Source organism: Eurypyga helias, unplaced genomic scaffold, assembly GCF_000690775.1.
Source record: "Eurypyga helias isolate BGI_N326 unplaced genomic scaffold, ASM69077v1 scaffold12297, whole genome shotgun sequence".
In the NCBI taxonomy this organism is placed as follows: domain Eukaryota; kingdom Metazoa; phylum Chordata; class Aves; order Eurypygiformes; family Eurypygidae; genus Eurypyga; species Eurypyga helias.
In genome coordinates, this window is record NW_010263759.1 from 45,038 (window position 1) to 57,393 (window position 12,356).

Sequence of the window (12,356 nt, forward strand, 5' to 3'; positions counted from 1 at the left end):
AGGGACAAATCATAGATGCTCCAGATGAACAGCTTCTAACCCCTAGCAGAGAGCCATCTCCAGTTTGTGTCAAGTGACCTAGCACTCCTTGGCCTTTTCCTGCTTTATGGAAGACCCAGTTGCAGAATGAACTCAGGGTCTTCTGGTGAATCTGGTCACGTGAAAGAGCAACTAGCGTGGGGCATGAGGTGGTGACAGCATGTCCAGAAAGACACTCAAGCCCAGCAGTTCATCAGAATTGTTCTCTTTGAGCATGCTTATTGCTCCAAATACTGAGCAGAGAGGAAAGGAAGCCATGGACCAGCCTCTGTCCTTCCCACCTCCCTCCATGGTGTTTAAGGCTGCCAGCGGTAGACGAGTTTTCCTATAGTGCATGTGCAGTCATGTAGATGATGCGCTTCTCAGTGCTTTTTACTGTAACAGTTCAGTTCATTGTCTCATAGAGCACTGCAGACATTTGGCAGGTGGAAGAAATATGTGGTTTCTCAAGGGTTTTTTGTACTTCAGGTCCAAACCAGTCCATCAGCTCGGGAGCAGGTTAGGCAATACAGGTCTGCATGCTGAAACTCTGATGCACATGGCAGGATGGCTGGTCCAAGAGCGAGATTTAAAATTAAAGCCCTTGCACCCTTCTCCTCTTTCCTGTCTTCCCTATGTGGTTTCAGGGGAATGTGGATGACACTGGTGTTACGTAACAGGAGAAGAAAAATAAAAACTGTAGAAGTTTGTACAGAGCAGCATATGGGCCACAGATGCCATTTAATCAATTTTATTCCAGGATGGATAGATGACTTCTGACTCAAACAAAAAAGACAGTATTCAGGCCATTTCAAGTAGCTTCTGTCAGGTATTAAGAAGTAAAAATAATTCCAGTAACATAAGAAAAACTCCCTAGCACATATATGAGGGGGGCTTTCTTAAGATACTCTCTCCTTTCAATCATTTCCTTGATTGCATTTGGTGTCACAGAGCATGGATTTGAGTCAGTAACAAGAATCCAAGAAGTGACCTCTCTGAGGACTCATCTCGTTCATGAGTGTCAGTACAAGGTACCAAAATGAAAACTAAAGGATATGTGGGAAACCAAAAAATAAGGTAGGGTTAATAACCTACTGATCTCATTAACTTGATACAGGGATTGCACTCGAACCACTTCTTAGGTCCTTAACATTTCCAGTGGTGAGAAAATAGCACTTACTCTCCCTATATTGCTGTTTTATCCTGTCTCATGGAAAGATTAACTGCCTAGTTGTGTTGTATTGTTTTAATTATTGTAGCATACTTACCACTGTAAATATTGGTTTTAGTCAATATGACTAGTGTCTATGTAATATTTACTCAGTATCGTGGTATCTGGCTAAGCAGAAGATAACTTTCTCAAAAGAATGTTTCAAGACAATATGATTAATGACTGCAGTGGGAGTATTCCTTTCCTTCATCTACTCCTGGAAGAAAAGTTGGATGAAATGCATTGATTTGTCACTATTTTATTTCAGTATAGATATTACTGAATATATATAGATAATGCAAGGATGGTGTGAAGTTGAAGGGACAAGGACTCCTGGGACAGCTGCTGGTTCCTGCCGGTGTTAACTTTATGTTCTTAGGTGGCCATCCAGGAGTGTGCTTGGGTATCTTGCATAGATTTTTCTGGTAAAAAAGTCAGAGGTCTGTCCAACATCTTGGACCAAAAATGCCATGCTCCTTGATGATAAAGCCTAGGACCATAAATTCAATTCTATATCCTACGTGAGCCAGTCATCAGACAATGACTGTTGTGCCCTTGCAGATTCCTAGATTACTGAAGAGAGAGGCTACAGGCTTTTATATACTGGCTAAAGTTCACTATGATCAATGAAAACCTCTAAAGGATCCTCCAGGGACAGCCTATGATACTGAGTGCTCATGAATCTGGAAAGTTGAAATGACAGAAAATTGGTCTACCTAGACAGAAATGGTTGCTGCACACTCCTTTCCACAGTGCTTCTAAGCATGTCAGTGTCCTCTTTGAATCATCATTTAAAGAAAAGAATTAGATTAGGGGTAATAGCAATACAAATTAACTTTCTGCACTGCATCTCAGCAGGTCTTAAATGTCTTCTGTTCCAACAGCTCTTTGGCAAAAAGACTGTGTTGCCACTGCATTTGCTACAATTATCTTCCTGGCATTTAGCCATTCCATTGACAATAACAAAGCTGGTAGTGACAACTATAATGACAGTAACCAGATATCTGTCCTAACTCTGAAATCCTTCTGTGTCAGTGATTTCATGGCTGGCAGACCATCACACTGTCTTCCAGGACCATCTGACACTACATGATGGTTGTTCAGTGAGTATGAATCATGACTTATTCACAGGCTGGAAAGTATGCAGAGACATCATTTCTGCATTAGCATAACATGGCTTATCTCAGGAGGTGACATGGCTGTAATATTACAATATGCATATAACACACAGTGGTTCTTTCCCAATGGTAACAATTGCAGTGGGCAGGCTTCTGGAGTACCAGCTGAAACATGGCTGGTACTTCTAGTATGCTCCAGTCATTGCAACAGCTTCGTGAACTAGGATCTTCAATGCCACTTCAAAACAATTATTTTAGAATATGATAATGCTGTCTTTAACTTCCCTGTCATATGCCTTCTGCTCAATGAGCAGCTGCAAAAAGACAAAATTCATTACTGTTTGACCTCCAACTGTTCAAGTTAAGAAAGCACAAACAGTTAAATTGTATCAATAAATTTACTTGCTGAAAATTCATGCAATTGGAAACTTAATTCCCACATTTGCATGTCTCTTGAAATAAAAAGCAAAACAAAAAAAGGAATTCACAAGCCATATGCTGTTGTGATATCTGTGAAATGTAAATTGATAACCAGTTTTCATGCCATTCCCTAGTTTATTGGAGATCAGTTCCAAGAAAGATAGATACATTGACAAGATTAAAAAAGTGACTCATGAAAACAAACAAGGAAATAATCTCTCATATTCAGTGCAGGGTTTGGGGCTTGTGAAATATCCCATCTAGGAAAGTTCCTGTGTTGGCAGTGTTTCTGATGTAGGTTTAAAAAGAGACTAATTCTCTGCAAATTTTAAACAGCAAACAGGAAATGATATTTTGTGTCTCCCAATCCTTGTCCTTCTCCTACTCCCTGAACAAATCACTCATACCAGGGTGGGAATGGTAATTAGCTTGTATGTGACTAGAATACTGCCTAGCAAGAACTGCAAAATCTTCAGCAGTGAGGCTGAGAAAAACTAACCAATAATCACTCACCAGTTTCATACTTTTCTCTGCCTCCTTTTCACACAGTGCTAAAGAGTTGAAAGAGATTAATTCCTAAATCTAAACTTATGAATTTCAAGATAATTCAATCTGTTTCCTAGTAAATCAATAGACAAGTGGCTCAGCATTGCTAACTTAGATTTCTTGATTTGATGAAGAACCCAACTATGCATCACCCTGACAGGGTACATTTACAGAAAGGTAGTATTGCTTTCAGGGTGAGTCAAAACCTTTCTACAAAGACATCATATGAATATGGACAACTGACTTGACTGAGAAAAGAGATTTCATTTTTGTGCACACTGATTGAAAAGTTAAATGTGCTTTCATTCCCTGTAATCAGAAAACGCAGATTAACAAGAAGCATCCAATAAATCTAATCCTCATTGAGTACCTTCAGAATCAGAAAGTGCTGAGGAACCAGGAAGATGAGGTGTAAGCTGTAGTTCCTCTGGCTCTTGAGCAAGACCCAAGTATTGCATCAGCAGATTACCAAATCAAGATTGTCAGGCAAACATGAAAAGAACTGTCAACATCACATAGATCCAGGCACCTTCTGGTCTAAACAAAGTTCACTACGATGTCTTATACTATTATTATGAAGAAGGAAGGTAATTTTATTTTACTAAGACTATGACAGGCCCAATTAGGCACTGGCAAAATAGATATTCCACATCGAAGAGGAATACTCATACACCCAGGTTGCAATCATACTACAGCTGATCATGTAAATACAGCAAAGAATTTTTCAAATTGAAAACAATCCCGCCTTGTGATTTATTTTTTTCAGATTCCAAGAGGCGGGTTTCAAGATGGTAAAAGACACCAGGGATCTATGTTGGGACCTTGAAAATATATCTAGAAAAAGTAGAATCACAACTTTAAGACAATCTGTATCTTAGTAATAGAGATCAAGAACAGTAGTTTCAGTGAATGTCTTACGAACAAATGTGAAGAGAATACATTTGACACTGAGGATAATGAAAGATACAGTTATATTTATGATAAAAATGAAATCTGCAACTAAAATATTTCCTAGAGGATAGAAAATGTTGATGAATGCAATTCTTGTTCCTTGATTTAAATTAATTCATTTTTCCTCTTCACCTTGATTTATATTTTTTCTGTGTGAATATGTCCAAAATGCCTTCAGATTTAATTATGCAGATGGCTAAAACTGGTTACCTCAGGATTGCAGAAAAATACCAGCAGGATAAAAAACTGGTATCTTGATCAAAATGAACAAGAGAAGTGGAGATACAGAAGCCTAAAGGAACAAAAGCTACTGCAGCAAAATAATTCCAACTCAGTTAATTTGCTAGCAACAATCAGCTTGCAATCATATTTATGAAGTGGCTGTTGCTTTTTTACTCCTCCTGTTCACCCCTTTCTTCTCGTGCAGCTTTTTTGAGCCTGCACAGGAAGAAACTGAGAAGAAAACCGAGCCCTGGAGCATGCAAGAATAATTCCCGTTACCTTTTGAATACCCAGGAAATCTATTAAATATTTTGTTATGAATCAAATTTAGGTCTGGCACATGGCATTATGTACCCTCTTATTCATGTGTGGTGGTGGAAATAGCATGTTGACAACTGCTAAAAAGCCTCATGAAGCATAAATTTCCCCAGTCAGCTTTGGAAGTCCACTCCCTAATGTTTCTCAGCTTGCTCTTTAAAATTGTTCGGTATGTCTCATCACCTGTTTTTAAAATCAGCATGGTCTGGACTACATACACAAAGCAGTCCAGACAGCAACAAGACAACCATGGTGTTTGATACCTGCATACTGGGAAGATCTCATTTGGGGGAATACCATAAAAATCGAGGGCTAGCACCTACCAGCCCTTGGCTAGGTGAGTAATCTGTCACTGGGTAAGTACATGTGCTTCAGAGACTTTAAAATCTCACCTGTTTCTCTATTTGCAAGCAGATATTAAATTATCTGATAGTATCACGATTTGAGGGGAGTCAAGCTAAATGGTGTGTCTTCAAGACCAGGATCTATAATGAACTATAGCAAGAGCAGATTTATTGTAAGACAATTTTTTAAGAGCTTAGCTATAACACGTAATGACAGATTTAGTGACCTGTAAAGTGATCCCTATGACTCCAATAGCTGAGTTCTTAGCTCTACCAGTGGAAGCTGGAAGGAATCCCACACATTTCCCACACTTTTCTAGGATGACTACAGATCACATTTTCCTTTGACAATCATGCCAGTTTTATCTAAAGGGAGATAACCTCCTTCTAGATGTTCTTTTAGCCACCAAGGCAATTTGAGAAGTTCTTTGGCTGTGTTCTTGTGAGTACTAATCTTCTCAAGTAACTGGCGGGGTGTCACCACTTACATTTCTTGTGATGCATTGGTAAATCCAGGTAGAGAATAAAAATTCAGAAAGGAAAAACAGTAGTTGTTTAAACATTAAAGAAAGACTTGGATTTGTATAAAGCAGTTAGAACGTGTACTTCAATATCATAGTATAAATTTACCATCTCGCTAACAGTAGACATGATCAATAAATGCAGACTTCAGCATAGCAAAGACACAGAGTTAATCCATTTGGATTGATACAGACTCACTAAGGAGTGAAAATGCATTACCTTTTAGTAATGCTGTCAGGATAGCTAAATCAATATCCTGGTGTCCTTCTGATCCCATGCGAAATACTGTGATCTGAAAAGACAAGACCATTATTAAAAACAGTGTAATTTTTTAATAAAAGAAATTAAGTTAGGGCATCATCATTTGTATTTCAAAATGTTCAGACGTCTACAGAATGATCTTACTTTATATATTTTACAAGAAGCTTATTTTAGATAGGATTAACACACAGTACTTTTTGCAAGGTAAAATTTGCTAAAGATAGATATTGTATTAATGAGCATATGGAAGGAAAGTCTTCAGTCATACTTGCAGGGTGAAATTAAAGATGAAGGAATGTACTTGTATTACTGTAACATTAGATTTAGTGTTCAAATACGTTACTAGGAGGAATTAGGTGTGCTATAGGATGTGGACCTAATTTATGGCATTGAATAAATACTTTCAACTGAAATTAGCAACTTATTCCACGTCATGATTTTATGCAGCAGAAAATTAGATAAATAACCTAAGAATTAGGCTTCTAATTGTTTCATAAACATCTTTAGCCATGTGTGACCAGGGACCTGTAATTACAAGATATAAGCTTTGAGGCAGTGAGGTGAGATACAGAATTCATAAAAATAAGAATGAATCTTAATCACTGAAAGAACAGTGGGGCTGTTCTTTCAAGCTAGTTTCACTCCTGGTTAAGACCACACTGAATCCTATAGAAGTGTAAATCCCCTCATTCCTTTTATTGCCGTGTCAATAGTTGCTCTTGGGGTTCTGCTTCTTGTGAAGTAACTGAGACTGTGGGTTTTTATTAGTGCCTATCCATTACTCATGAAACCTACGTCATCATTTTGATTGACATACCTGTTATCTGTTTTGTATCTCAAAACACAACAGAAATGTGAAACTGATGAGATCAGCCCCTCCACTGTACATGCTGATGATGCACTTCCCATGTCACAGATGATGAACTGTGCCACAGAAGCTAGAAACCACGCAGGTGGGTCAGGAGGCAGAAGGAAGAAAAGCCTTTCTCCTTTACCCAGTGGTAAAGAGGAATATCTACCTTCTCATGGGTGGCTCTAACAGGTGCTGACAATAAGTGGGTGAATACAGTGTTGGCACATAATAGTCTGATCATAACATCCTCACAGTGCTTTGCAATGTCACACACAATTTTTGCAGCAACAGGGAACCTCTGTAGCACTGAAGGGAAGTCTGACAGTTTGGCAAGCAGATCAGTTAGTGCTGGGAATGTCTTGCCTCACTGCACTTGGTGCCAGCACTACATGGAAAAAAACCCCTTCTCCTCCTTTAAGGCCAAAGGTGAAGCAGTCTGCACAGATTCACACCAGAATTATTATAATTTTGGAGGTCATGCCCAAGAAAAAGGCAAAATATCAAGATACTTAATTTCAAAATGCTGTGAGTTTATTAGCTCAAAGACTCATCTGATACTGTGGACCTTTGCCAGTTCCGAATGCACAGAATCTTTTAGGATGGTAAGCACATATGTTCAGCCTCTCCTTATGGTTTAGGTTAACTGTAACTATCCATGGCTGCTTTCTCTGTGCAACAGATGCACTCCTGTTTGAGCTAACTGAACTTTGATCAGGGCAGACGCTCAGCAAGCAGGCCTAACCAAAGTTAATCCTATTGTCTAAGGCTATCGGCAAAACTCAGCACAAAACACCAGAAAAACAGTTTTGCTGGAGACTGGGCTGAGAAGTGACCAAAACTGCATGAACACAGAAGAAAATCTGACTACAAATCAACCACTTCACACTATCTGCAGCTGTCAGGGTCAATTGACCTCTCCCTCCATAGCAGCTGGCTGTAGTAGATTTTACAGCATTGACTGTCAGTCCATCTGTACTCATTAAATATTTTACACACCTGAATTTACTGAGCAGAGATCAATAAACTTACTGCTACATGAAGATCTGTCTGAGTGATCTCTGACACTTCTCTCAGGGTGCTTTCCTGTCTCAAGTCCTGAACATCATTTTGGACAACCTGCAGCACCTTCCTACTCTTACTCATGCAGGTTTTTTTGAGAAACTTTTCACAGATAGTCATCCTTTGAACTGTTGCCTCTCAACCTGCTGAAACAGCTTTCTATCAATCCAGAACTCATAGGCATGTCTTTGCCTGTCATGGTTTTCCATGGGTTTGGGAAGATCAATTTTTTCTTATTTCCACTATTGTCCTAAAGCTTGACCAATGTTTTTGTTCATTTACAAAGTGAAGGATTTAAAATATGACTGCACTGTAATTAGGTGAGGAGACATTTTTGTCACACTGCTGACAAAATCTTAGTCCTGAACTGCAGCATTCTTCAGGTATAACCTGTTCACCTTGTACCTTTCCCAGCTGTGTTTGTTGCTTACACTATTGGATATCAGAAGTATTTGAATATAGTGACATAGGCTTTTAAATGGCTAAAGGAAAATATTTCAGTACTCATGACTCTGCAGAATGAATTTTGGAAGATGAGGCTTAAAGCTGCAGCATGCTGGCATTTGTATCATCATCTCTTCTACTTTACCTGGCAAAGCCAGATTATTATCAAACCACACAGCTGCAGCATTTGCTCATCTTCAGTAACTATGATCCAAGGGCAAGGCAGTGGCACTTGAGTGTTATCGCTGCTATGTTTTGAGTCCTAGACCAGCAGATTGTGAGGAACACTGAGCATCTCAAGCAGACATGTATTGCTTATTTAATGCAGTTTTATGTTAGGCTTCTGTCAGCCCTGAATGATTCATTAATGAAGAGGCCTGCACATTCCTGCCAGCTTTTCTCATGACTTCTACTGGAAACACATCCCCAGATGCTGCTGCTTTGCTTTTTCCTGTCACAGGTACAAATTCTACATTTGCAATATATTAATCTAGTTTCAAGAGTCATTAATGTATCTGACATCTTGCTAGTTGCCATTTACTGGTGCTCTGGTGGATAAATCACTGCAGAGAACTTAGATCAGTGCTATTAAAATAGGATATTGACTAGTGGTCTCTTAGAATGGGCTACAGATGCTGCTGCACTGATGTACGTAAAACTGCTGTGCTCAAGGAAAATATCTGGGCCAGTAAACTCTATTCCCAGCTGCTTCTTGCTGGATGAATGTCTGTCACTGGGATGCAAAAATAACAGTAAATTAGAGGCATAGAAACCTATTTAACTGATTACTAAGAAAAAAAGAAAAGAAGACAGTGCCTAAGAGTCATTCACCTTCCAGAAGACTTACTGTAGTCATGTTTAAACCTGTTGTTGAGTCCTAGCCTCTGTACAGCTTTAGTGAAAAAACAAAAGTAACAACAACCTAGTAAGGTGTGTATAAAAGGTAGGACATTCAATTATAAAAAACCCCTCAAACCCCAAGAAGTTGGGGTTCAAACATAATACATGCTTAAGATTTGGTTACCCTGCCAAGAGAAAACAAGGGGTAAGAGTTGCAGTATTAGACAGACTACCACTAGCCATTCTTTTGCACTGCTGTGAAAAAAGATTAAACTCAGAAATTTTCTTTGTGCAGATCTGATTTAAACTATATCTACAAAATAGTTTTCTATTTTTCTGAGAATAATGAAATTGTATTATAGAGAAAAAGTACCATTTACACTACTCAGCTATTCCTTTTGAGCTGAAAACCAATTTACTTTAAAAGAAGGAAGAAAAATTCAAAAATCAAGTACTCTTTTTTTTCTCCCAGGGATTTTGGCCACATTATTATTTGCATGTAGCAGGTAGTTTCAATTGTTGATGTTAAGCTCAATTATTTTAAAATAACATTTTTTGTCCGTTCCTTTGCCACCACCTTGGGTATTTTGTGGTTGGTCTTTTTTTTATTATTATTTCTTCCTTTCTTTCCTTGGTGTTCACACTATTTATTGGTTTGAAATTACTTTTTCAGGTAATTTCCTGAGGCATCTCAGTGAACAACTGTGACTTCTAGCAGCAAGCTTTTTTAAAAATATATTTTTCTTCTTTTCTTTACAAATACAATAGAAACTGATGTTAACATCCTTTACAAATACAAAACTATTGCATCCCAATGAAGAAAGAGTTAAATCTTCAGGTGAAAACACACCTGAAAAAGACAAGCAAAAATGCACCTGAGTCACCACTAAAGGTTGCACCAATATGCCACAAAACCAGTGTTAACAGGCATCTAGATTCTTGCTAGGTATAACACTAATGTCTGGATTTCTTTTGATATGTCCATAGTGACCTACTTGCAAACTACTGTAGAAAGCAGCTACTTCCCATTCTGGGAACAGCTGGGCAAGGCCCACCACCTCTGCTGGGTTCCTCGCAGGAGGAGGTGGTTGGGACCCATCAGTTAAACCCTTGTGTACAGGACTGTATCTCATTTGTCTCCACAAAAAATGCCTGAGTGAAATGCATGAGGTCTGCACTTAAAAGCCAGAAAAAAACACATCCCTGTCTCCAAAGTGGAAAGGCCCCTCTACCACATGGCAAATTTTACTGAGGTATCTTAATGTGAACATGACTAACTTTCAGGAAAAAACCCTAACTGTGTCCTATTTCTTCCTAGGAAAATGTCCCAGGGAAACACTGAGCCCAGACAGACCTTCTCTGCAAGCACAATGATTGCAGCACACTGCGACTCTTGTCAGCAATAATTATAGTCCAGCACAGTAGAAACCTAATTTTCAAGAAAGGCAGGTAGAAAGCAAGCAAAAACCCGAAGAGGTGGAGGGAAAAAAAAAGCAGCAGGATAGAAAGCAAGGCTGAGGTGGAAGGGCGGGGAGCAAGGGAAAGAAATTATCTGACTTTAGACTATCAAAAGCACTCATTTTAAAACAGCTCTGCTTTCTGTTTATCACCAGCTCCATTCTTGTTTGACAGATTACTTTTTCTTTCATTTTCCCTTTCCTCTACATGGTTTCTGGCTCAGCAGGGTCAGTTTAACCTAATATGATGTCATCTGTTGTTTTTATGCCTTCACACTGATACTTCATTGAACCTCTTATCGGCAAAGTCAGGTAACAGCTAACTTACCTGATAGCAGTGAACACCAAACAGACTTTCAGAAATTATCCACACACAGAAAGTCAGAGTTAATTACACTTCCACTTAGGCCTGCCCAAGTTCTGTATGCATGTAGATGCAAGGTTACCTTAGAAATACAAATCACTGCTGACCATATGCAGATGTGTATATCTGGTCTCCTTAATGACAGCTGCCAAATCAAAGGACCAGGTTGTCATAGTTCCAGACACCAGTGTATAATATTTTCTATTACTCCACAATACATCAAGCTGAGTGGTTGGTGTCACCCCGGTACCAGCAGCACTGCGGACAGGTGGTGCACGCGTGGGGAGGGGGATGTTTGCAGCATTGGTACCACCCGGAAGGGGTGTGAGGGTCGGCTTGGGGAGGGGGTTTCCCACGCGGAGCACAGCCGGTCGTTGTTCGGACCTCATGGTGGGTGCTTAGCGCAGAGGGAGCGTCATTTGTTAAGCAGATTGATCTAGGAGTCGGGGTTTGAAAGTTCTTGTTTCCTCTCCGTGCTCTCAGCTCCTGGGCTGATTGAAGGTTTTTTTCTCTGTTTGTCTTTTCCTTCTTTCTAGGGGTTTTTGGATTTATTTTTCTGCCTTGCCTAGAACTCAGCTCTGTCCGCCCATGGGTGGTGAGATCCCGTATCATTCGTTCTATTTTTGTTATTTTGATTACTTATTATCAGTAGCATTGTAACTCCATACGTTTCATTTATATAATTAAATAGTACTTATCTCAACTTATATGAGCCTCCCTTGTTTTCCTCCAACCCTTCCTCATGGAGATAGGGGGTGTGTGGAGTGGTAGAGTAACAGGTGGTGCTTAATTGCCACACAGGGCTAAACCACAACAGGTCTTTTTTGGCGCCCAAGGCGAGGCTCGAGAGAGTTAAGAAACAGATCACAGTATGTGATAAGCCCGTGAAAACAATGTGGTGGTGGCTGATCCAGGTGCTGAGTTCGGGGTTTTTCAGGCTGCTGACCGAATGGCAGGATCTGATGCCTTATGTGCTACAGATCACCGTGATTTTTTATGTGTGAGCCCGGCTGAGGGGTTTGGTCAGGCTGTTTTGTGTGCTGCTGATGCTGGCAGGGATACTCTACCTCTATCTGTACTTAATATTGTCGGCCCCCTGCTACATTGTGGTGAGTTATCTCCTGGAGGCTTTCCACAATTACACCTCTCCCTTTTACCCCTCGGGGACACAGCTGATAGAGAAGAGGTTATTTGGTGCTGGGGTGGATGTGGAAAAATTTTTTTAATTTTTTCCCTCTCCTCTCGGTCCGATGGCAAAGGCATACGAGAATTTTGGATTCGGTGACCTGTGGCCAGGGATCAGCTTGCTAGTAAATGTTCTAGTGGCTTTGGGTAAAGTTAAGGAAATGTTTGGGAGCGCTGCCCCCTCTGCTACCAGTGCCATGGGCAGACACAGGATTTGTGCTGCC

The 12,356-nt window shown here is 39.8% G+C and overlaps 1 protein-coding gene across 1 annotated transcript in view; it reads right to left on the bottom strand.

Annotated features, from left to right (window-relative positions):
* The window catches only part of LOC104512976 (transient receptor potential cation channel subfamily M member 3-like), a gene marked incomplete at its 3' end in the record, with an annotated part of 54,885 nt that extends 43,549 nt beyond the window's left edge, over nt 1–11,336 (bottom strand). The window contains exons 1-2 of the mRNA XM_010156183.1: nt 11,190–11,336; nt 5,889–5,961 (exon numbers count right to left, since the gene is read on the bottom strand). Coding sequence (XP_010154485.1) covers nt 5,889–5,961; nt 11,190–11,336 — 220 coding nt within the window. The remainder of the gene's footprint in view (nt 1–5,888; nt 5,962–11,189) is intronic.
* Between the last annotated feature and the right edge of the window lie 1,020 nt (nt 11,337–12,356).